This window comes from Notolepis coatsorum (genome assembly GCF_963971535.1).
Source record: "Notolepis coatsorum genome assembly, chromosome: 14".
In the NCBI taxonomy this organism is placed as follows: Eukaryota; Metazoa; Chordata; class Actinopteri; order Aulopiformes; family Paralepididae; genus Notolepis; species Notolepis coatsorum.
Window position 1 is genome coordinate 50,088,744 of NC_140178.1, and position 27,152 is coordinate 50,115,895.

General features: G+C 45.8%; 1 protein-coding gene across 1 annotated transcript in view; it reads right to left on the reverse strand.

Annotated features, from left to right (window-relative positions):
- Positions 1-5,371: 5,371 nt before the first annotated feature.
- Positions 5,372-27,152, reverse strand: part of adsl (adenylosuccinate lyase) — a 35,103-nt gene continuing 13,322 nt past the window's right edge. The window contains exons 9-12 of the mRNA XM_084329842.1: positions 9,864-10,011; positions 7,316-7,496; positions 6,658-6,834; positions 5,372-5,890 (exon numbers count right to left, since the gene is read on the reverse strand). Of these exons, the coding sequence (XP_084185968.1) occupies positions 5,804-5,890; positions 6,658-6,834; positions 7,316-7,496; positions 9,864-10,011 (593 nt within the window). The 3' untranslated portion in view covers positions 5,372-5,803. The remainder of the gene's footprint in view (positions 5,891-6,657; positions 6,835-7,315; positions 7,497-9,863; positions 10,012-27,152) is intronic.

The following is a 27,152-nucleotide window of genomic DNA, read 5'->3' on the forward strand; positions in this document are numbered from 1 at the left end:
ATCTACCTGGCCTTTACTCACAAGGAGACGCTAAATGCAAAGTGAAAGTTGCGGGTTTGCCCTCATCAGGGCATCGGGTTAACTTCAGGTTAACTTCAGGTTAACTTATTAATGTAAAATGACAATACCTTTTTGGTGCCTGAAATTTGCAGGTATTTTTACATGTACAGTAGCTACATAATACTATCACACCAGTTGAGTCAGAGAGAGGGACTGCGAGAAGGAGAGAGAGAGAGAGAGGGAGAGTTTGAAGAGAACACCTTCAAGGCTACTCTGAGAAAGTTCAAACTGAACATTGGATTTCAAGGACATTAGGACATAACACAGCTGTAGGAAATGCTGCAATATTAAAATGGAGAGATTAACACTGTACACATAGCTAGAGAGAGGGGAGGGGGGTGAATAGGTTTCAGAAAGATATTTATCTTTTAACACTGCGATAGTAAATAAGTACAAGACAACAAGAAACTAGAAAATAACTTTCAAATAACTATTTCAAATAACAGGAGGATAAAAAGACAACTGTACTCACAGGGTTCTGATAAACGTGTAGCAGTACAACAGCACAGTTGGTCCTGGGGTGAGACACAGCCGGTTCTGAAGAACGTGTAGTGATGGGTACAGTTGGTCCTGGGGTGAGACACAGCCGGTTCTGGAGAACGTGTAGTGATGGGTACAGTTGGTCCTGGGGTGAGACACAGCCTGCTCTGAAGAACGTGTAGTGATGGGTACAGTACAGTACGCTGACAAGACTATCCAAACCTTACCTCTCTCACTCTGCACTACATTTACATTACCATAATGCTGCTAGTAGAAGATGATCTCATAGCAGAGAACTTGCACTTTGCCCTGCAGTTATTCCATAGAGTGATACAGGAGTGAGCAGGCAGAGAAACAGACAGCACCCTCAAGACCCCTACGCTCTGCATCTTCTGGCCGCCTCAGACCTACTCCTATCCGAGCTCCGGGAGGGTCATCAAAGAGAAGTCGCCTATTCTCAGTCCTTGCCCCACAATGGTGGAATGAACTACCCACCCCAATTAGGACAGCCGAAACCCGTCCAATCTTTTGCCATCGACTAAAGACGCACTTCTTCAACCATTATCTGAAAAAAATAATAATAATAATTAAAAAATATTATCTAACCCTAACCTTACTTGTCCTAATAAACTAATCTACACTGTAGCACTCAACACTTTGATGAACATTGTTACTCAGCTGATAGAGTTGTGCCCTTCCTGATGACTTGTCGTACAGAACTTGTAAGTCGCTTTGGATAAAAGCGTCAGCTAAATTACTAAATGTAAATGTAAGGCCATTATTGATGATCTTCCATCTTATATCTCCACACTGTTGAACTGGTCCTGTGGATTTGACCATATACTCATTCCAGTGACTGGCTTGTACTTCAGGTACCTAAGGTTAACACTGAACTTGGGAAGGACGGTTTTAGCTTCTCTGCCCCCGAACACATGGATCATTTTACAATCCACTCTGAAACTCAATACACTGGTATCCATTGGTCAGTCTGCAACTGTTTCAAATTATCTTATTATAATCAACAAAATTGTATTGTTTACATTTTTTGTTATTGGTTAAATAGTTTTTATTACTCTTTATTGCACTTTTTATATTGTGTGATGTATATTCTCGAGCTTGCGCTCAATGATCCGTCGAGATGAAATACATGTTGAACATCACAAAACTCCATCCACAGCATCAGGGTTTTCAAGGGTACTGCTAATCTGAACGTTACGGTAACGTGGGGTCTAATTAGAGGGCTGGGCTGGACTTTGAGCCGGGCTTTCTGATTTACAACCTCTTGCACAAGTTCCTGATGACATGCTACACAAACACCGGGCTTCCTCTCAACCACACATACATTAACCCCTCATTAACCAAGACAACACACATCCAAATATAAACTCACATAAATTAACAATGTTAATATATATTAGAGGTGGGCATAGATTACATTTTTTTATCTAGATTAATCTATCTGCTATCCTGGATTTAATCTAGATTAAAATGGCTAAAAAAAAAGAAAGAAAATCTGCCGAAGGCATTCAAAATATGTGGTCATTATTGTTATTATGTCGGTCATAGTCCTGTGATTTATTGTGGATTTCTACTGTTAATGTATTGTGTGTCTAGTTTTATGTTAAAAAAGGGAAAATAAAAAACATTTGTTCAAAAAAAAATATATGTGTTCTACCCAAATAATGACCAGAAGTAAGTCCTTACTTTTTCTTTCCTCAATATGTTTCTCAGGCCAGGTGGCCCATTACACCATGAGCCCATCTCCCGTTTCCAAAATGCATTACAGACTGTTTGAAAAAGCTGTTTTGCTATGATAATTGGTAATGAAATATCAAAATAATGTTCAATAAGATGTACTTGTGTTTAATAAGTTGTTTTATTCAGAAGTTAACACAAATAATATTACCAGTACAGTACAGTATCTAGCACACTCTCAGAAGCAAAACAGAAAGAAGCATTTCAAACTTGAACTATGTGACATGGCTTGACTCAATCAGTCCAATCTCTATTTCTCCTTCTTCCACCAGTCACTCAGGCAGACCAGCTTGTTTTATGTAGCGGTGTCTACTTATAGTGCCTATAATATTTTTCCCGTTGGGTGCCAGACAGGGCCAAACCCTGCCAATGCAAATCAACTGCTCCAGTGGAGTTGCTCAGTGGCCAATGGTGTCAACTGTGGTTGTACTGGGCAGCTCCCAGGTGTGAATGGAACTGTGTGAATGTGAAGCAGGGCGTTCCTGAAAAAGAGCATCTGTGCTCAGCGAACCTACCCTGGGTAAATAAAAGGTTTAAAAAAAAAAAAATTATTAACACTTTGGTTGCCTAAGGTTAAATTAATGATATACCATAGATTGCCAGCGCTATTTGTCTATGGAGAAAGTCCCCTTCTTTGCAGGGCTATAACTTTTTAAATTCTATTGCTACATTGCCATTATTAGGGCCCATTCAAAGTCCTATATGTATTGTTCATTGTGTAGCAACGTTAAACTTTTTCATTCACATATTCATAGTAAAGTATGGTCTAATGTATAAGTATGTTTTCATCTCTTTCTGCAGCTTTCTCCAGAACGTGATATATAGCCCCAAATGCATTATATTGATGATGAAATACAGTTTGATGGCAATCAGCGCGATATAAAAAATTCCAACTAGACGTACTTCTAGAAGTTACTACACGTCATCTGATGTTGACCGGATGGGCGAGGGGGCGTTTATAATTCCGTGGGCAGCGTTATACCAATCATCTAATGTGGGTCAAATGTTGATAATATCAGTTATTATCGAAGACGGTAACGTTACACGCTGAAACTCACCCCAGTCTCCGCGCGCCGTTGGGCGATCATCGTCGAGTAGAAATTTTATCATTATGGGATATATTTTTACCCGGTCCATCTCCAGCTTGTATAATGGTATATACGTCCAAATCATGTTGTTTATCGAGTTATTGGCAATCGATCACCGTGTAGCGTGACGAGCCAGAGTCACATGAACCATAGCGAGCGCCCGGAAGTACTACGGTCGTCATGACAACCTCTATTCAACATCCTGTTTTGGCGATTGCGCCGATCGGCCACCAGATGGCGCTCCTGAACCGCCAGAGAGCTCAGTGGGTCCTGCTGGTGGATCTCAGGCCAGCGGAGGGACATTATGAATCCGATCGCAGATTTTAGAAATATTGATATAAGGACGCTGTACAGCGTCCCCCGGCAACTTTAGCATGGCCAGCAAAGACGTGAAAAGACGTGTCCCGGCACTCAAAGTGTTAACTGCGTCAATTATATTATCGCGCGATACTAGTATTGCGTTAACGCAGCACGTTAACACTATGCCGTCCGTCCACGAGTATATACGTGTTTCGATTCCATGCGTTGTGGACCAGAGCCACGTATATACTTGTGGCAAGTTGTTATTGTTTTATTCCATATTTATAAACGCTATTAACGTCCGCTATCGAGATCCATTACACCCACATATTTGATTTTCGAAACATGCACTACCGGCCAGATCCGCTTAGGGGCGCCATCGCTCCACTGCAGTATCATTGAGGGGATTTAAAAAAAAAAAAAACGTTTACAGTCCTGTGGGCGGATCATAGAGCCTCAATTCCAAACGAAGACCCTCCATCTTTGATCCCGTTACCGAACGTATTTTTCAACCTGGAATAATGGGATTTATGATTAGCCAATGTACATATCGATCTACCAGAATCCGATGACTAATGAAGAAATGCTGCCGGCGTTCACATGGCCTGATGGTAGGATACTATTACCCCAAATTACAGCTGGATTGGACATTGTTTTAAAACCTAACGTGATAGACCACTGACATTGGCTACCTGAACGCACACTCTATTGCTAATCAATAATACTAATCGGCATTCCCCGCCACCCCCATTTCATCCATAGATGCTCTGTAATAGTCCGGATGCTACGCAGTTTGTTTTATTTCATTCATATATATATATAGCAGAAATGGCGTTTGATATAACGGCGCCAACGTTTAGCCTATTTTCTAGCTTCCTGAAAAAAAGAAGAGACGAAAGCGCGATAAACCTTATATTCACGACGCTATAAAATGACAACCAACCGATGGATTTTTATTTTCTTTAAGCCATTATGAAGGCACGGTTTATGCACTCAAGTGACAATGAGAATGGACAGATAGCAATACTATAAATGATATATATAGCTCTTAGAAAGTACATTGGTTTGTAAACAATCCTCTGTCCTCTGAGGCATAAATCGCCGCAAGAGTGCGGACGCCATAGTGTTAACGCCGTTAACGGCCCAGCTCTAATATATATATATATTTTAGAAACAGGGACTTGATTTTCACAAGACAGGGCTGTCCAAATGAAACTGAACCAACTAGGTTCCTCTAGTCTACATTAACCAGAGCAGCCAGGCGGAAGCAACATGGGACGAATGTTGACTGAAGTCATAAATGCAAAGCAATTAATGGGTGGATTAATGACTCATCTATTCTACATGCTTTATGATTTTATTGTCAGTTTTATATCATGGCCAGTTATGTCGTAAGAAATGACTCAACCTTTGGATTTGCATCAGTTTAATAGAAGGGCCATTTTGAACAATAGCTATTCCTTTTATTCAGTCGTAGCCATTGTGACATCATCGCCAGTGTTTAGTTATCAAAACTCGAATCCCACACACACCTCAAAGGGTTAACTTAATAATAATAAAGTCTTGTGTTCAGTGCTACCGATCTTACTTCTATCAAAATGTAACGATCATGCGAGATTTCTCTTTTCTCCTCAGATATTCTTCTCATGTTCAAAGGTTGGCAGAGAGAAATACAAGTCGATACAAACTGAAAATCACTACAGGACTTTTATTGGAGGTACAGTGGAGCATTCACCGTGGCCACACACCATGATGAAATCATTCTTGGCTTCACGTGGGTCTCTCTGTGTGTGTGTGTGTGTGTGTGTGTGTGTGTGTGTGTGTGTGTGTGTGTATGTATGTATCCACATACAGATGCAGTGTGGCCCTTCTTGCTGTGGGCGAGGTGGCAGCACAATAATGACTCAACAAGTCGGGGTGTTCAGGTTACACAAATGTAAGCCACCTCGATTTCCTGGAATTGCAATGAGCCCTTCATGTTGCAATAGTCACTGGTGATATTTGCAAACCAAACTTTGAATGGCGTCTCCCAAATCAATGCGCAGTACCGTTAATGTAATGTGTGTGTGTGTGTGTGTGTGTGTGTGCGCAGCCGTCCTTGTGTGTATGATTGTTTTGTCTCAGAGCTCCAGTTCAATCTTGCCGTCCATCTTGGCCTTGTAGGGCTCCAGTGCAGGGTGGATCTCCTCCGAGAGGAACCTGGCCACCTGGAGGAGGAAGAGGAGGAGGAAGAGGAGAGTAGGAGAGCGATCATGAGTTCACGTGCACAGAAATGTTCCAAGCCAATATCCGGTTAGGGTCTTAACCCTTTCACTATCACACTACAGACGGCCGGCCCTCTTTCTCTTGATCCTCAGAAGCAACAGTTGCGATTGGAGGATCACGGTCAATTGTGCCGGTGGTCACTAGGTAGTAGCAGGCACTCTGTGCCCGTCCTCCACCAACCTGCTGCTGGCCAGCATCATGTGACCACTTATGTTGAATACAACAGGCTTATCCACACTGTCACCTGGGAAATTATCCAATTCAGGTGGTGAAGTGGAGGGTATTTCACTTTATGTATTAACCATGTGGCACTTCCTGTTTCTTCCCTTTTGTCTCCATTATGCTGTTGATCTGATGTCTCTGTGTAACTCAGTTAGCCAACTCTGTAATTGTGTGTGTGGGTTGGGAATTGGAGCAGGTAAGGGGCCCCAATACATTGTGATATACACATAGTAGTATATTGTCTGACACAGTAGGTCAGGAGTGATGTGTGTATTTAGTCTGCGTCTTTGGTTCATTTATCCCAGATTACAGCACAATCATCTTCTATGTTAGTTACCCTTTCCCCTTGACTTACTGGGGTTGTAACAGTCATCATTCACCTCAAATCAGTGTTGAACAGCTTCCGTGAGAACGTCAGGGCTGTCACCCATCCTCTTGTTATTATTCTAGATGAGGATGAGGGTGATGTATCAGTGTTGTATTGTACCTGCTGGGGTGCCCGGCCGATGAAGGTTTTTGGGTCCAGGACTGCGTCCAGCTGTCCCAGGATGGGGGTGAAGTAGGGGTCAGCCTGGACCCTGGCCAGCAGGTCATTATCCCCTCCCTCCTGTTTGACGACGGCCGCCGCCTGCTGGGACAGCACCCGGATCTTCTCGTGGCAGTCCTACGTACCAGAGGCACAGTGAGAGATGCGAGTGCATCGCTTCCTCTACATTCCACTCAGTAACAGCACACAACCCATTTCATCCTCACACTCAGTAACAGCACACATTTCATCCTCACACTCAGTAACAGCACACATTTCATCCTCACACTCAGTAACTGCACACATTTCATCCTCACACTCAGTAACTGCACACATTTCATCCTCACACTCAGTAACTGCACAGATTTCATCCTCACACGCAGTAACTGCACAGATTTCATCCTCACTCAGTAACTGCACACATTTCATCCTCACACTCCGTAACTGCACACATTTCATCCTCACACTCAGTAACTGCACACCCTTCGTCCATACACTCAGTAACCGCACACCCTTCAGCCTATAAAGTGCTAGCACACTAGTAATTGTTCTAGTCCTATTGAATGTATGAGGAGCTTGAGCAGTCGTCTGGTAATCTGAAGGTTGCTCCTGTCCATACCTGTCTGTTTCCTCCAGCCTTCACCATGGCCATGATGATGTTCTCTGTGGCCATGAAGGGGAGCTCGTGGCGGATGTGTCTCTCGATCACCTTGGGGTAGACCACCAGCCCCTCTGTGATATTCTGCAGGGTGCTTAGGATGATGTCAGCCGTGAGGAAGGACTCTGGCAGAGAGATTCTCCTACGAACAGAGAGATATTGTGAATATTTGAGTTATCCAGGGAGGGTCTGCCACACACTGTACACATTCATGGGAGAAGACCAGTTTTCCCCCATTTAATTTCAAACCTTTATTTCGAGCCATAAGCCAAGAGTGACTCTCTCAATGTTAGAACTGCTTACAGTAGATTATAAACATTTGTGGCTCTGGAGAACAGCATACATATAGTTTTACTAGCATTGAGGACTAATTTATGATTGATTGAAGCTTCCTGAAGAACATTAAAAGAAAGCTGCAAGTTCTTCATGGCCAACTGAACAGTGTCAACTGAGTACACAATAGTATCGACCGCATACAAATAGCATGACAGTCATTCAAAGAAGAAACAACATCATTAATATAAATAGTGAAAGGGACAGGACCCAACACTGAACCTTGCATCACACCTTTAGTTATGGACAATAATTCAGATTGGGCAGGACCCAAATTCCCACACTGACGCCTAGAAGATAGATAATCCTGAAACCAATCACATACACCACCATCCAAGCAGGTGATTATCAACTGTATCAAAGGCTTTTGACTAAAGATAGCAGCACAGTGCTTCCTCTTGTCTAAAGCCAAAATTATATCATTATCATTAGTAATCAATGTGGTGGCCAAACTTGTGCTGTGATCGGCTCTGAATCCAGATTGATGTGGACTTAGCATTGAGTGATTTTAGAGAAAAAACTTGAGTTGATTATTTACCAAGGTCTCGATAACTTTTGCCAAGCAAGGTAGTCTGGAAATAGGATGATAGTTGTCCAACTATCCCTATCACCTCCTTTGTGCAGGGGAATCACCCTGGCAGATTGCCAAACTAGAGGAACACTCCCCTGTAGCAATGAAGAGATTAAATATGTATGTTAACTGTTTAGAAATAACAGTTTAAAAATAAAATATATATATGTATCCAATTGTCCTCTCCAATAAAGCACTTAGGATCAATACATTGCAAGGCACCAAGTACATCAATAAGTGAAAAGGGCTGAAAGGAGATTAGTAACAGCATCAACAAGAGGGGGCTCAGTATAAACTCAAATAAATGACCGGCCTCTGTGAAGTGCCTGTTAAAGGCAAGACTCATTTTGTTTGGATCAGAGATCTCAGTCTTCTTCCATTGTGTGCCATCGAGCAGCTTCACTTCCCCGCAACCAGATTCCAACCGGGAATATTACCATCAAGATTCAAGTTTATTTATCACATACATAGCAGGGCATACAGTGAAATGCATATATATGCATATACACAGAAGAGAGAGGAGCCAATGTGCCATAACTGATAATGAGCAGCAGCGATTCTAGAGCTTGTACTTAACTTAGAACGTTCCTCCTGACGCATGCAGCTGCCATGCAGAGCATTCAGACTGTGTGAGTCTGCTAGCAGCAGGGCATTCAGACTGTGTGAGTCTGCTAGCGGCAGAGCATTCAGACTGTGTGAGTCTGCTAGCGGCAAGGATTCAGACTGTGTGAGTCTGCTAGCGGCAGAGCATTCAGACTGTGTGAGTCTGCTAGCGGCAGAGCATTCAGACTGTGTGAGTCTGCTAGCGGCAGAGCATTCAGACTGTGTGAGTCTGCTAGCGGCAAGGCATTCAGACTGTGTGAGTCTGCTAGCGGCAGGGCATTCAGACTGTGTGAGTCTGCTAGCGGCAGAGCATTCAGACTGTGTGAGTCTGCTAGCGGCAGGGCATTCAGACTGTGTGAGTCTGCTAGCGGCAGAGCATTCAGACTGTGTGAGTCTGCTAGCGGCAGGGCATGCAGAGCATTCAGACTGTGTGAGTCTGCTAGCGGCAGGGCATGCAGACTGTGTGAGTCTGCTAGCGGCAGAGCATTCAGACTGTGTGAGTCTGCTAGCGGCAGGGCATGCAGACTGTGAAGTATAAATGGTTAGATCGCTAAATCCTACAGTATGTTTAAAAAAAAAAAATACTAATTCAATATACAAGCTTTGGAACGCAATGTAGACTATAATCTATCGAATTGCAGAGATAATCATGACGAAACGAGAGTATTTAATTGTGACCCCGACAATCTAAATCGAACTGCGAGATTCCCACCCCTAGTGTCTGCACATTTCTTATTTTGTTTCCGCGTTCTGGATCCGAATTTCAATACAATTCGTCCTTCTTAATTAATGTCGTTCACACTGACGTTCAGATCCAACAAGATTCTACTGGGCTGTTTGGTTGTTTTGTCTATGTCATCACGTAGAACGAGATTCAACATGTACACAATTTCAGGTAGTGGGCAAATGCATATCCTAATGTTTTGGATTATTCTGAAGATACCAGAATTGATCTGAAGATATCAAAGAGATAATGTGGTGAGTGGTGTGTGTGGTGCTGACCTGTTGGCACTGTCATCCAGGGTTCTCTCCAGCCACTGGACAGCGGCTGTCTGCAGTGGGTCGGCCATCAGCGCCATCAGGTGGCGAGCCAGGCTACAGCAACGCTCCGCACGCATGGGGTTCCTCTTATAGGGCATGGCACTGGAGCCTGGAGGAATATTAGGGTTATGGCTATTGCAATTAAATCGCACGATTGTCCATAGTTAACCGTGATTAATTGCATATTAATCACACGTTAATTAACCTTAAAGGGATATTTCTTTTCTCTTATCAACATGGGAGTAGACAGATATGCTTGTTTTATGTAAATGTATGTTTATTAAAAAAGATAATAATAATAAAATAAATTAAGGTACTTAAATTAGCATTATATAAATATGCTGCAATCATAACATGGCAAATCCCAATAGGAAACAACAGATGGCCATATTGAACTGCTAAATGTAACATTACTCTCAGTAATATGAGTAGTTCGCACAATGTAGTGTCCAACTTTACTTGTAAAGGTTCACTAAATTTTAAAACATCCTGTTTTAGTTTTTTTATCATAAAAACCAAACGCAATGCATCACAACAACATTGTACAACAGGTACATTGGTAAGCTAAATTTTCCATTACTCAAAGATCATTCCCTGGATCCCTCGCACTTCTAAAGCAAATCACACAATGTAATTGTGTCCAACCTCACATGTCCAACCCCTTCTACACGGAATCAAAACAGTGTCACAAATCCAACTGAATAGAGTCCAATGTTAATCTCTTGCCAACCTTTTACAGACTGAAGTTCTCTTTCTCCCCCTCTCACACAGTACCATGTGAGAGGTTATTTTCATTGTCTGGACATATTGGGGGACATACATACTGTACATACAATAAATGCATGTCAGCATTAACACGTTATAAGCACACTTCCGCATTTGTTTGGTGTCTGAGAAACTGTGTTTCATTTGCTTTAATTGAGCTTAGGTTCTTAAAAGCTTGATGGTTCTACGTTTGTTTGGGTTATACTTTAAAAAAGCTTTTGAAGTTATACTTTAAAAAGATTTATATATTTTTTTCTTTAAGCTATACTTTAAAAAGTTATATCCAGATGCCTCCTAAGAAGAAAGAGATGGATCCGGAGAAGGAAGACATATCGGCTGTCATGAATAGACTGGAAGAGATGGAAATAAACATCAGTGCAAACATGGATGAAAAAATTTGTCTGACGCACTTCGTAAGTCAATAGATGGCAAGATTGACAAAAAAATGGACACACTACGTGTGTCCATAGATGGCAAGATTGACGAAATGCGTGTGTCTTTGGAGGCGAAAATAACAGCGGAAATAACGCAGAAGATTAAGGACACAAAGAAGGATATGACGGGCTACGTTGACCAGAATGTGGGTGTTATGGTACAGAGAATGACCGACATCGAGAGGAGTGTGAAGGAAAGAACCCCGCAACTCAGTCCATTTGACCCGGACGTCTCCTTGATAATTGTTGGATTCCCCCAGGAGAGCAACGAGGACCTGAAAACCAATATAGGGGCACTGCTGCGTGATGGCCTTGGATGTGAACCAGTACCTGACGTAGTCGCGGTGGAGCGTCTCCGAGCCAGGGGAGCTAAACCGGGGCTCGTGAAATTGGAGCTGCGGTCTCTACGTGAGAAGATAGCAGTGCTTCGCTTGAAACGCAACCTTAAGGAAAATGAAAAGTACCAGCGCGTTTACGTGTCTGCAGCGAAGTCACACACAGAACGGCTGGTTGACCTCAACTTCAGAACGCTTCTTAAAGGAATCCCAACGGGGAAGGATTACTTTATTTATTTATATTTTTTTTGGTCTTTTTCCCCCTCCATTTTCCTCCGATTTTCTCCCATCCCAATGTTAGTCGTATGCCAATTCCCAGTCCCTTCCTGGTTGCTGCGCACTTACCCCCCACAGTCAGATCATCTGGGAGAGTGGAGGCTACCACGTGCTTCCTCCGACACACGTCCAGCCAATCACCGCTTCTTTTCACCTGGCAGCGCGGATTCTCATCGAGAGGGCGTAGCGTGTGGGAGGATCACACTATCCCCCTCAAGTCCTATCCACGCTTAGCAGGCGCCCCGACCGAACTGTAGGAGTCGCTGTTTACAACGACCCGGACCCACCCCGCCAGCTTCTCCCACCCTCTAATACAGCCAATTGTATTAGTGCAGACGGCCAGCCAAGCTGGTGACAACCCCGGAGCTGTGAGCTGGATTCGAACAGGTGAATCCAGCTCACAGCTCCGGGGTTGGTGACGAACGCAATCTCCACTCGGCCACCTAACCGCCTGGAAGGATTACTTTCTGACGGGGAATGGACGCCTAATGAAACGGTCCCCACCTGAAGAGGACAGTTGAGAAGGGCAAGCCCAGCCCCTGGTATCTGTGAGTAAAGAATTTCGACTAGTACACTGGAATGTTAATGGATGGACATCATCAAACCGTGAACTTAGAACTGTACTGCTAAACTCCTTAAAACCAGATTTTATTTCCTTGAATGAGACTCATCTTTCCACAGACTTGCTTGAGTTCAATGGCTTCACCTGGTTTGGTTATAATCGGGTTGCTCACAGAAGAGCGGTTAAAGCCTCTGGCGGCGTTGGTATTTGTGTAAAGAACACTATTTTTGATACATTCTCAGTTATTATTGTGGACAAAGCCTACGATGGAATTCTCGCTCTACGTTTTGAACACCGGGAGACAAAGTATTCTTTCATTATCATTTCTTGTTATCTGTCACCGGAAACCTCACATTGGGGACGTAATGCAGACTTTTTCTTTAACCATTTACTGACGTTATTGTATACAGTTAATGCAGATGCTATTTATTTGTGTGGTGATTTAAATAGTCGCATTGCAGATCTGAAAGATTATGTGGAGGCAGATGACATCCGGCCTAGATCCGCTTTAGATCTGACTGTAAATAAACATGGACAATCCTTCATTGAATTTTTAAAAGACTCAAAATGCTGTGTAGTAAATGGGAGATTAAACGCTGACAAAGATAATTTCACTTCAATTTCTATAAAGGGGAAAGCTGTTGTGGACTACATTGTAACTCCTCACGTTGACTTGAAATCATGCATTGAATTTAGTGTTTATACACCATCTGAACTTGTTGGCTCTGAAGGTGCAAATCTTATTGATATCCATAGTAGATTACCTGATCATTCAGTACTATGCCTACACTTTCGGGCCGGTGACTCAGTTAATATCCAGAGCATGGTTGAACCCCCGCAGCAAATCAAACCATGTAATAGACACCTGCCAGCTAATTTTCTTTCCTTTGAGATTTGCCGGGGGGCTCTACTAGATGTCATGGAGCTCTTGAATAACGGTCCGAAAAACCAGGAGAATATTGATCTGTTACAATAACTTATGTCATTTTCTGCATAAAGAAATTGGTCGACACTGTGCTATAAAGAAAGGCGGTTCGCCCAAAAAGTATTTTAAGACCAAACAACCTTATTGGAATAATGAATTAAATGGGCTATGGCTTAATTCAAGGGCAGCCGAAAAATCTTTTCTAAAATGCAAGGAACAGAGTGTGAGAAGAGACTTACTGAATGAATTTAAAGCTTGTCAAACTAAATTTGATAAGAAACTCAGATTTTTCAAACGACGTTTCAAGAGAGGACAAGCTCTCCATATAGAACAACTACAAGTCAGTAATCCCCAGCAATTCTGGAAATAAATAAATAAACTAGGCCCCAAAAAAAAACAGACAGTCCCAATGGAGATTGTATTGGATAACGGTGAATCATGTTTTGAAACTGAGCAGATTCTGAAAAAGTGGGAAACCGACTATAGTAGTCTGTATGCTTGTAGTAGTCACCCTTTATTTGATGATGGTTTCCTGACAGAAATATGTAAGTTAAAATGTGAGGCCGAACTTGGGATGAGCAATAGCCCTACAGGTTGTGAATAATTAAATAGTGACATTACGTTAGACGAGGTACAGAGTGTAGTGGACAGAGCGAAACTGAAGAAAGCTATGGGTATTGAGGAGTTGTCGAACGAGGTCCTTAAAACTCCCTATCTGCTGAATGTATTACACTGTTTATATCAAACTTGTTTTAACACAGGCACCATCCCCTCGATATGGAACAAGTCCATTATTAAGCCCATCCCCAAATCTGCAAAAGCTGACCCTAGAGTCCCACTAAATTACAGAGGTATTAGTTTGATCAGTACAGTTTATAAATTATACTCAAGTGTTCTTAATAATAGATTAAATAAATACTTAGAATATAATGAAATGTTGGTGGATGAGCAGAATGGGTTTAGGGCTAAGAGAGCTTGTATTGATCATGTTTTTGTTTTATCATCGGTGGTGAGAGCCAGATTGGACGAGGGCAAGAATACATTTGTTTGTTTTGTTGACTTTAAAAAAGCCTTTGACTGGATTAATAGAGAGCTTTTGGACTATAAATTAATCTGTTCTGGTATTGATGGTCTATTTTATAAGGCTATCAAAAGCCTGTATAAGGCCCCATCTGCCTGTCTGCAGCTGAATGAGGTTAGGACCGGCTGGTTCCCCACCCCATTCGGTGTAAAACAGGGAGATGTGCTTTCTCCTACTTTATTCGCCCTTTATGTTAATGACCTGGCGCAAGAAATCAAGCAAGCCAATCTTGGTATTCCAATAGATAATATAATCCTAAGTATTTTATTGTACGCTGATGATATTGTTTTGTTTGCAGAAAATGAAGCAAATTTACAAAACATGTTCTTGGTGCATGAAATGGAGACTTGCGATTAACAGTGAAAAAACACAGATTATGCAATTCAGGAAAAAACACGAACAGCAGAGTAGCCATAAGTTTCAATTTGGACCAACGCCCCTGATTTACACACATTCTTATAAATATCTTGGTTTCACCTTTAATGAGTACATGTGCTTCATAGAAGGAAGGAAAATAATGTCTGAGTCAGCAGGAAGGGCGCTAGGGGGCGTGTTGAGTAAAATGAAAGTGTGCACTGACCTTGGGTTTTCAACATTTACACAATTATTTGATTCAATGGTGGGTTCTGTTTTATTTTATGCTGCTGGAGTATGGGGTTTTGATGATGCAAAAAGATCGCTATTATGGGATGTTGATCTATGCGCTCCATTTCCAGGTTGTATAATACTATATACGTCCAAATAATGTTGTTTATCGAGTTATGGCAACGGATCGATTATCCAGTGTGTCCAGATGGAGTCCCGCGAGCGATAGCGAGTGGCGGACGGAATAGGGGTGACACCAATCACTTCCGGCCCCACTTCCGGTTTGGCAACTCGCCGATCGGCCACCAGGTGGCGGTATTGAAGCGCTGGAGAGTTGAGTGGAGATCTACAGCACCAGTCATGACTCAAGTTTCAAGTTTATTTAATATTTGTCATACAGAAGTACAGAATACTTTTATACAAAATGCTTCTTACTGTTACGCTCCAGAGACTGTGCAAGACAAGATAAGTATGAAATAAAATAACATAGTAAAATTAGAAGTAAAAAAATGAGGTCACAGTGTTCAGTTTAGACATATGTACAATGTTCGATGCAGAATAGACGTAGTTACCATACAATATACAATACTGTGCAGTGTAGTAATATACAATACTATATAGTGCAAGGCAGAAATGGGACTAGGTGCAATTTAGGTACAATTCACAGTAGGTGTACGAGTTGTAGTGCAAATCCTTTATCAATCAATATAAAGTGTAAAGTGTGTTTGTGTGATCTAAAGTGTGGAGAGTGGGTGCTGCAGTGTGTTGTTTGTTTGAGTGAGTGTGTGCGTGTGGGTGTGTGTGCTGTGTGCATTTGATGGTTGTTGCATAGTGTTTATTGTTCGTTTAGCAGCCTGATGGCCTGGGGATAGAAGCTTCTTCTGAGTCTTTCTGTGCTCGCCTTAAGACTCCGGTATCGCTTGCCTGACCGCAGCAGTTCAAAGAGGCAGTTGTTCGGGTGGCTCGAGTCCTTAATAATTCTCTTAGCCTTCCCCTTGCACCGCTTGTTGTAAATGTTCTGGAGGGTGGGAAGCCCCCCTCCAATTGTGCGTTCGGCTGAACGTGTCACTCTTTGTAGTCTGCTACGGTCTTGTGCAGTGCTATTCCCAAACCAGGAGGTGATGTTGCCGGTCAGGATGCTCTCTATTGTACATGAGTAGAAGTTCCTAAGGATCTTCTGACTGACTTGGAACTTCCTTAGGCGCCTGAGGAAGTAGAGGCGTTGTCGTGCCTTCTTCACAACACTGTCAATGTGTGTGGTCCATGTCAAGTCCTCGGATATGTGGGCTCCGAGGTACTTGAAACTGTTCACTCTCTCAACCGGTGCCCCGTCGATGCTGAGGGGGCTGTAGTCCTTGACCCCCGACCTCCTGAAGTCCACAATCATCCGTGGGTGAAATGTGAATACCATGACGAAAATTTGACATATTGATCTCGATGACGGCGTAATCCGTCATTGGCAGATTAAGCATGGCGAGGAATGACGTCTTAATCAGTCAATGGCGGAGAATGGGTTAATAGGGATGGGCATACATTTTTGATTTGTTGTTAAAAATCATATTTATATAATAGTCTATAATAAACCGGCAATTTTACGGGCAACTACAGTATAGTGTATTGAGTGAGGCCAATATTAACTGTTACACCGCTCAACAGCATACTGGGTACAGCTCTCTAGCTAGCATAACAGTCTGGTAACAGCTGGGAGAACAGAAGAGAAAGATGAAGGAGAGAGTGGAGATGTTACATCGTAGCAACATATTGTACATTTGCCATGTTGTTTCACTAAGTTCACACATTTCAAGCATCAGTGAGGCAACGTTCAATATTAATTATTTTGTTCCCGGAAATACGCTAGCCAGCTCGCTTGTTGGATTATCTCATGTTTGCTATTAAGTAAAAAAAAAATCTAAAAAAAAATCACTGTTGTGTATGTGAATCACAACGGTGTTCACCGGGCCCTTTAAGATGGCACGGTAATGTTGCGACACTGCTGTAATATACCGTAAAGCGTTGTGGTAACGGGAGATGATGCGTGTGTGTAACGGCCAAAATGGATTAATGTGCAGTGGATTTATGTGACCAGGGGGTGGCGCTTCTTTTATTTAAGCGTCAGGTAAACCTGTAGGAGGAGGAGTTTTGACCCGGAAAAGGGCAATGGTTTTTGACCGCACGTACGACGCAGGTCTCAGGTCGAAATGTTTGTATCCAATTAGGTATCATATTCATTATCATTTAATCAGTTTAAGGAACAAAAAACAAGGATATTCTGTTTGCACGGTGAAGCAAATAAATATCATTTTCCAAGAAAGCTGCCTGCATTGTGTCATTGGGACAAGGACTGTTTGGTATGAGACCAGGAATATAACTGCGCGTCAGCCAGTCTAACTAGGGGTCAAGATTTCTCAGTAGCTCCGTATAAGACGGGAGCTCCTTTAATATTAGTCAAAAACCCCGCACCAGTTTGGACTCTTGCTTGGAGACTGGGGAAGATTCGCTGCGTTAGGGGACGTCGGAGAATCTCCACCGGAGGAAGACGAGGAGCTGCTGCTGTTGTCGTGTGGAGGAAAAGGGATTCTACTGTTGCTGCTGCATCGGGGATCCGCCTGCAGCCGCTCGTGGACGAGGAAACACGCCGGTGGTGACCCGAAGTTTGGCTGAGGATCAGTACTGGACCGCGAGTACTGATCCGTGAGGCGACATCATGGTACCCAACGCAAGGAGGTATGTGAATAGCGCTATATAAATACATGGCCATGTAAAATTGTGTGCACACATAACTTGGGGTTGAGCGTAAATCCATGGTTGCTGAAGAGGAATAACACTTGACTACGCGGACCTTTTTTGTAGTGACTATGTTGCGCGACTCGTCACCAGCCGTCTCGTTTTAATTCAGACAATCTAATAACATGGCGACGCGCAAAACGGCGTCAAACGTTTCCATGGAGACCACAGCGCGCTCCGCTGTTAGCGGTGACGTCACTGGGAAACGTGTCGTTAAAATGACTGCCAAGGCTGTTGCAGAACATTGTGGCAAATTGGATGCCAGCAGAAATGTAAATTTAACATGGCAGCCAAGATAAAAGATTCAATTCTTGGTTTCATGTTAAATAATGAGAAGGAAAAAGTAGAGAATGCTCTTACAGATTTGAATCAGGTGTGTTATGAGGCGAAATGCATACATGACAATCTGTTGGGTTATACGTTACATGATGAAAAAGAAGAACAAGACACCTGGTTTAAAGCAAAAATGTTGTCAATCAATGAGTGTATTTCAAATGCAAAACTGTGGGTTTCAAATATTGAAGGTATAACGAATGTACATGATGAAAATGATGGTAAAACAACTGAAGGTGATTTGCATTTAATGGATGATGGTATTGCTCCAAATGACAGTGGCTGCGGTTACATGGTGACTTTTAATTCCGAATTATAACTTCGGAATCAAATCATTCGGATGTAAAAAAAAATCATGCGAGTTTACATGTCAAATCTTAATTCCGACAAGGTGTTTACATGAAAGTCACTGTCTAATCGGGACAGAGTTTCCCTCTGCTATGGTCAACAGGATCTCAGTGTGCAGACTGGAAGAAATGCTGGCCAATCAGTACAATCACGACTTCAATGAAGTAGCTGTGAAGGAGAAGGAAATGTCCAGGGAAGACTTAAGGTTTCTGGAAATTGTGGAAAGTTCAGCAGTGCTTCAGGAAGGGAGGTACTGTTTGAAATTGCCTTTTAGGAACAAGGAGGTCTGTCTGCCCAACAATGTGGGAGTCGCTAGGCAAAGGATCCAGGGTTTGAGGAAACGGTTCCTAAATAACAAAAGCTTGCACCAGGAGTATGCAGCATACATGAACAAGCTTATTGGGAAGAACTATGCAGAGAAAGTACCGCAGCAACAACTGCATGGTGAGAAAGGAAAAGTGTGGTACATCCCACACCATGGTGTCTACCATCCGAGGAAAGGAAACCTCCGTGTGGTGTTTGACTGTGGAGCCACATTCCAAGGAGCATCCCTGAACAGTGAACTTCTGCAGGGTCCTAACCTTACCAGTTTACTGCTTGGAGTGCTAACTCGCTTCAGAGAGGAACCAGTGGCATTCATGGGTGACATTCAAGCCATGTTCCACCAGGTGAAGGTCGCTGAGGAGGACAGGGATTTTCTGCGCTTCCTCTGGTGGCCAGAGGGAGATGTCACTAGGGATCTTGAGGAGTACAGGATGACTGTGCACCTGTTTGGCGCTGCATCATCCCCTAGTTGCGCAAGCTACGCCCTGAGGAAAACTGCTGATGATAATCAGGCTGAGTTCTCAGCTGAAGTCACCCAATCTGTCAAGCAGAATTTCTATGTGGATGACTGTTTGAAGAGCTCAGCGACTGAAGAAGAAGCTATCCAGATGATAACGGATCTTATTGTTCTGTGTCGCAAGGGGGGCTTCATCTTGGAGAAGTGGATCAGCAACAGTCGTGGTGTTTTACAGTCCATCGTAGCAGAGCAAAGGGCCAAGGATCTAAAGGAGTTGGATCTGGACAGAGACAAACTTCCAATGGAAAGGGCTCTTGGCCTACTATGGTGTGTGGAGACGGACTCTTTCAGGTTCAAGATCGAGTTGAAACAACAGTCTCTCACCAGACGTGGTATGCTGTCCATTGCCAGCTCAGTATACGATCCTCTAGGTTTCCTGGCACCAGTCACTTTGCGTGCAAAAATAATGCAGCAGGAACTCTGCAGAAGAGGATGTGGGTGGGATGATGACTTGCCACAGGACATCATACACCAATGGAAAAGGTGGTTGGAGGAATTGGAGCAGCTGGCTGCATTCCAGACGAATAGGTGCATTAAGCCAGTGGCTTTTGGGAAGGTTAGACATGCCCAACTACACCACTTTGCCGATGCCAGTGAAGGTGGATATGGAACGGTATCGTATGTCCGGATGTTGAGTCAGGAAAACCACATCCAGGTTACCTTTCTACTTGGCAAAGCCAGAGTAACACCACTGAAAGCTGTGACTATTCCTCGGCTGGAGTTGACGGCTGCTGTCCTTGCTGTCAGAGTGGACTCACTGTTGAAGGCAGAGCTGAAGTTCCAGTTGGAGGAGTCGGTATTTTGGACTGACAGCACTTCAGTGTTGAAGTATATTAACAATGAGGACAGGCGTTTCCACACATTTGTAGCCAATAGGGTCTCGACCATCAGAGAAAGGTCTGAACCCTCACAGTGGAGACATGTCTGTTCCAAAGACAATCCAGCTGACGATGCGTCAAGAGGAATGAGGGTCTTGGACTTCCTGAATGGCAGCAGGTGGCTTGAAGGTCCTGCATTTCTTTGGAAGCCAGCAGTGGAGTGGCCCAAAACTGTGTTGGACGTCTCAGTGGATTCAAATGACCAGGAGGTCAAAAAGGAGGCAACAGTAAACGCCATCAGTGTGGGTGACATAGCCAGTCCTACTTACCAGCTAATTTCCTACTTCTCAGACTGGAAGAGGCTGAAGACTGCAGTTGCCTGGTTCCTCAGGTTGAGGGTCATGTTGTTGGAACAGAGCCGTCTGAGAAAGCAGGCTGCAAGTCAAAAGCTCACAGCAACATCTATGAGCGGCACTTTGACGCTGGAGGATCTGCAGAGAGCAGAGGTTGCCATCGTTGGCTACTGTCAGCGACTGAGATTCGGTGAAGAGATTGCTGCTTTAACATCTGGGAAGGCAGCAGTGAGTCGACAGAGTCCCATATATAAGCTGGATCCAGTGTTTGAAGATGGACTCTTGAGAGTTGGAGGAAGACTGAGCAGAGGATCAATGCCAGAGGAAGCTAAACATCCGCTCATTCTCTCCAAGGACCAGCATGTTTCAATGCTCATTCTCAAGCACGTACACCAGAATCTGGGACATGGTGGAAGGACTCACACACTGTCCAAAGTGAGGAAGAGATTTTGGATCACCAACGCCCATGCAGCTGTTAGGAAGATCATCGTTGGATGCAGCTTTTGCAAACGCTACAATGGCAGAGCAGTGGAGCAAAAGATGGCAGATCTTCCAGCAGATAGAATCCTTCCTGACCTACCACCTTTTACCAACACAGGGGTAGATTACTTTGGACCAGTCGAAGTGAAGAAAGGAAGATCAACCTGTAAGAGGTACGGAGTCATATTTACCTGTATGGCAAGCAGGGCCATCCATCTGGAGGTTGCGGTGTCATTGGACACAGACGCATGCATCAATGCTCTGAGGCGTTTTATCAGCAGGAGAGGACAAGTGGCGCACTTACGGTCCGATAATGGTACCAATTTCGTTGGGTCAGAACGAGAACTGAAGGAGGCTCTGGCCGTTTTGAATCAAGACAAGATTCATGGAGTTCTGGCACAAGTTGGAATCCGTTGGAGCTTTAATCCACCGGCAGGTTCACATCACGGTGGCGTCTGGGAACGGATAATCCGCCTGGTGAGAAGGGTTCTCAGTTCTGTCCTACGTCAGCAGAGGTTGGATGATGATGGGCTTCATACAGTGTTTTGTGAAGTGGAGGCCATTTTGAATGACCGTCCAATAACCAAGCTCTCGGATGATCCCAACGACCTGGAGCCACTTACACCGAACCATCTTCTTCTCTTGAAGGGTAAACCAGCTTTGCCACCTGGAGTGTTCGATCCACATGACCAGTATGTAAGAAGACGATGGCGGCAAGTCCAGTATCTTTCAGATCTTTTCTGGAAAAGATGGGTACGTGAGTACTTGCCCTTGCTTCAAGAGAGGCAAAAGTGGAACCAGAGGAAAAGGAGTTTGACAGCTGGTGATATTGTGGTCATCATGGACTCTTCAGCTCCTCGTGGGTCCTGGCCACTTGGCAGGGTTCTGGAGGTCTTTCCAGACAAACAGGTCTGGTGCGGTCTGTGAAATTGCAGACTAAAAGTAGCACCATTGTAAGGCCGGTGACCAAACTGTGTTTGGTTCATGAAATGTAAATGCACTTAATCCATGACATGTTTTGGCTCTTATTTGTTTTGTTTATTTATTTTTTGAATTGTTATGTCTGCCTGCCTTAACAATTAGGGGCCGGTGTGTAACGGCCAAAATGGATTAATGTGCAGTGGATTTATGTGACCAGGGGGTGGCGCTTCTTTTATTTAAGCGTCAGGTAAACCTGTAGGAGGAGGAGTTTTGACCCGGAAAAGGGCAATGGTTTTTGACCGCACGTACGACGCAGGTCTCGGGTCGAAATGTTTGTATCCAATTAGGTATCATATTCATTATCATTTAATCAGTTTAAGGAACAAAAAACAAGGATATTCTGTTTGCACGGTGAAGCAAATAAATATCATTTTCCAAGAAAGCTGCCTGCATTGTGTCATTGGGACAAGGACTGTTTGGTATGAGACCAGGAATATAACGGCGCGTCAGCCAGTCTAACTAGGGGTCAAGATTTCTCAGTAGCTCCGTATAAGACGGGAGCTCCTTTAATAGTGTGTGTTGTGCACTGGTGGAGCAGGTAAAATAAACGGTAAAACGTTACGTCACAGTCCGGTGCGTTGTTTGAATACACAATATTGGCGACGAGGATGGGATTATGGATTCCCTACTTTCACCCCTTTCTCCGTTCCTCGCCCTGCCTGGCGAGCCACCGGTTCCGTGGATTCACTGGCTGGAAGCGTTTGATACGTTCATAATAGCCGTCGGGCTCGCCGAGACTAATGCTGCTCGGAAGAGAGCCCTGCTCATTCACAACCTAGGAACCGAGGGACAACGGATCTTTAGGACTCTCTGAGCTGCACCGAATTATGCAGACTGTGTCACACTGCTGTCGGGACATTTCGCTGCTCCACAAAACGTCATGCTCCGGAGAATCGTCTTCCGTCAGCAAGTGGGTGAGTCGGTCCACCACTATGTAGCTGACCTACGGGGCCAGCTCTGTAAATTTGGAGTGCTGGAAGATACGGGATCAGCTAGCTGAACATACTAACAATCCAAAGCTCAGAGATAAGCTATTAATGATGCCAGATGAATTGACATTGACAAAGGCTGTTAATATTGCTTTCCATCTCGAGTCAGCAGCAGGTTTGGCATCACAGCTAGCACCCTCCAGTAATGTTTTTCCCAAACCTCTGATGTTGACTCAAACAGTGGCGCCGTCCGAGGAGTTTCCCGAACCGGTTTTCCCGGAGGACAGCCTGGAGGTAAATTTCGCTGCACGCCGGGGTACGACCGCGACAACAGCACGCCGTGCCATGTGTGGAAATTGTGGCTCCTCATCACACCCCAGCCGGGCTCCAGTTTGCCCTGCCAGGGGACAGAGGTGTCAACACTGTGGCAGGCAGAACCATTTTGCCCGGGTCTGCCGCTCTGCTCCCGGCGCTGATGGCACGCCGCCACGTCCACCTATGCCGACAACCATCCATTCAGTGGACGCCACCTCTCGTGCATTTAAATGGTGCACGGTGGAACTGGACGGGGTGGTTCTCCCACTCCTGTTGGATACGGGGGCCTCCAAGTCACTTTTAAACATTTCCACGGTTCGACGACTCTTCCCGCGCCGGACGCTCACCACCAACGCAGAGGACCTGTATGGGTATGGACACTCTAAGATAGGAATGGCAGGCACAATCACCTTCACCGTGTGCTACGGGACCAAGGCCCTTCCCTCATTCACTTTCCAAGTGTCTCATCAGGGAGCCAACCTCATGGGCTACGATTTGTTTTGTGGGCTCGGGTTCTCCCTGGTGGACAATACAAGGGCTGACATTCTGTCTGTGGGTTTGCTCTGGCACCAGCGCTGGCCTGCTCTGTTTAGTGGGTTGGGCTGCCTCACTGCATTTCACCACCAGCCTCTCCTCATCCCGGAGGTGCGTTCGGTGATCCAGCCGCTGCGCCGCCTGCCCCTCGCCCTATGCGACGATGTTACTGCCGAGCTGCAGAAGCTTTTGGATGCGGGCATCATCGAGCGCGTCGACGCTTCACCGTGGGTTTCCAACCTGGTGATAGTCAAAAGGAAATTAGGGGGACTGCGTCCATGCGTCGACCTCAGGCAGGTGAACAAAGCGGTGATTCCGGATAAGTACCCATTGCCCACAGTGGAGGAACTGGCGGCACAGTTTTACGGCTCCTCAGTTTTCACCAAACTGGACCTTCGCCAGGGCTACCTGCAGGTTCCACTGCATCCTGACAGTCGCTACCTTACAGCTTTTGTGACGCATGTCGGAGTGTTTAGGTATACCCGCATGCCTTTTGGTCTCAGCTCGGCCCCCAGCTGTTTTCAAAAGATAATGGCCACCATCTTCACCGGCATCCCAGGCGTGGTCGTTTTTTTGGATGACATAGTGGTCCATGGTGCAACATCAGCCATCCACGACGAGCGCCTGGCGAGGGTGCTGGATGTCCTTTCCAGTCACAACCTCACGCTGAATGGGGACAAGTGCACCTTCTCTGTCCCAGTCATCGAGTTTGTGGGGTTCCGCCTGTCTGCTGATGGCCTCAGCCCGCTCCAGTCTAACGTGGAGGCCGTGCTGCGCCTGCCTGAGCCGTCCTGCCCAGCGCAGCTCTCGTCGTTTCTAGGGATGACAGCCTACTACCTTTGCTTCCTTCCCCAATACTCCACAACCACCACCCCGCTTCGGAGGCTCCTGAAACAGGACGCGGTCTGGGAGTGGACCCCAGCCTGCTCTATCGCTGTTCGCCAACTTAAAACGCAGCTCACCTCACCGCCGGTGCTCGCGTTCTTCGATCTGGCGAGCCCGACGTTTGTCACCTGTGATGCGTCCAATACGGCAATCGGGGCTGCGCTGTCTCAGGTCCAGCGGGGCGTGGAGGGCCCAGTGGCGTTTGCCTCCCGGGCTCCCTCCCCAGCGGAACAGAAGTACTCGGTGGGGGAGCGCGAGGCTCTGGCCTGTGTCTGGGGGCGTGTGAACGGTGGCACATGTATGTGTACGGACGACATTTTACGCTGCGGACGGACCACCAGGCTCTTACCGCCCTGCTCGCTACATCCGGGTCGGGCCACAAGCCATTGAGGATTCACCGCTGGTCTGAGAGGCTCCAGCCATATAACTTCACCACAGTGTTTACTCCCGGCAGGGAGAATGTAGTGGCTGACCTGCTCTCCCGTGCCACCCCCGGCCCGGCACCCAAAACGTGCCCGGATCCAAAGGAACCGGAGCTTGTCCTTCAGCTTCACGGCCCGCTCCAGGCCACAGTCTCCCTGGAGGACCTTCAGCTTGCATCGGAGGGGGACTCCACGCTCGCCCAGCTCCGCACCTACATCAGGGGGGGGTGGCCCGTGAAGGTCCCGGAGGTGCTGGCGCCTTTTAATCGGGTCAAGGATGAGCTGTCCTGCTGGAGCAGTGTTTGTGTGGCTCGGGGGCTTCGCACAATCATCCCCAGTGACCTCAGAGCACGCATACTGACCATGGCGCACGAGGGGCACCGTGAGGGTGAAGCAGCGCTGCAGGGATCTGGTGTGGTGGCCGGGCATTGACCGGGATATAGAGACAATGGTGAGGGACTGCTCAGCCTGCCTTCTCAGCGGTAAGACGGGGCCGCCGACCCCAGCGCCTCTGCAGCCTTTGCCATGGCCACCCGCACCTTGGAAGCACATCCAGCTGGACATCTGTGGGGAGCTCCATGGTGTCCCACACCACCAGCGTTTCCTCCTGGTTGCCTATGACCTCCATTCCAAGTGGCCAGAGGTGGCCGCTTCGGGGTCTGTGACTACCCGTGTGGTCACGGATTTCCTCTCCGCCCTGTTCGCCCGGTGGGGCATTCCAGACACCCTCACTACGGACAATGGGCCGCAGTTTGTCTCTGCTGACTTTGCAACTTTCATGGAGGCCAGGGGGATTAACCACGTCCGTACAGCTTTCTACCACCCGGAGGCAAACGGGGGGGTGGAGAGGTTTAATTAGACATTGAAGAACGGGATCAGAGCGCACCTGACGGAGGGTCTGCCGTTCTCAGCCGCTTTACTCCGCACTCTGCTTCACTACAGGGCGACGCCGCACACAACTACGGGCAGTTCCCCAGCTCTCCTGATGATAGGACGCGAGTTGCAGCTTCCCCTGGATCGGCTGAGGGTCCCGGCAAGCATCGCGCCGGCAGTGATACCCTGCCAGGGCACCAGGGTCGCAGATGCTCAGCGTCGAATGAAGCAGCGGTTCGACAGGAGGCGGAGGGTGAAAGCGCCTTCCTTCACAGAAGGAGACTGGGTCCGGATTTGTCGTCCCCACCGAGACCACAAGCTGCTCTCTTTCTGGTCGGCACCGATACGGGTCACAGCCCGGCTGGGGCCGGCCACCTTTCGTCTGGCCGATGGATCACGGTGGCACGCAAACCGGCTTAAGAAGGTGGCAAACGACCCCATCTCGGACCCAGAGTCCAGGGAGGGTTTAGAGCTGGACATTGAGGACTGGGTTTTGCCAGATGAGCCGCAGCGGGGCCCGCCATTGCCAGCCGAGCCCCAGGTTCACCTGGAGGCCTCTACAGACCGCGCCCAGCGGGGCTCACCATTGCCATTGCCAGTCGAGCCCCAGGTTCACCGGGACGCCCGTCCAGTCCGCGTCCGGAATAGACCGGCCTACTTGAGAGACTATGTTACTTGAGAGATAGACTATTTATGTTAGATTATTTATTCATTAACCGTTTTAGTCAGAGCATAGTCTGTTGCGTGGCAGAATAATCCACAAGACTACGTCGGTGACTGGCAGTCTACCCGGTTCACCTAGGTAGGTTGCAGGGACTGTTAGTATGAATTAAATATGAATTAAACTGTATGGGGATGTTCTTCGGGGTTCCCTGTGGGGGGGGGGGGGGGATATGTTGTGTATGTGAATCACAACGGTGTTCACCGGGCCCTTTAAGATGGCACAGTAATGTTGCGACACTGCTGTAATATACCGTAAAGCGTTGTGGTAACGGGAGATGATGTGTGTGTGTTGTGCACTGGTGGAGCAGGTAAAATAAACGGTAAAACGTTACGTCGCAGTCCGGTGCGTTATTTGAATACACAATAATCACATGTTAATGTGTTTATACATAACACTAGCAGCACTGCTGTCAAATGTCTCTCCCATAGCTGCATAGTGCACCTTTAAATGTCTCTGGGCAAACCCCTAACATCACTGTCATCCCCAGGCTATCATCACTGTCATCCCTATCCTCACGGTCATCCCCAGGCTATGGTCATGGTCATGAACAAACAGTGACAGTTTACCACAGCCTTTTCTAGAACTGGTTCTGTGAAAGAAAATATGTTTGGATCTGGTTTTCAAAATAAGTCTAGTGTTTGAATGAAGATGAAATGAGTGAACCTAC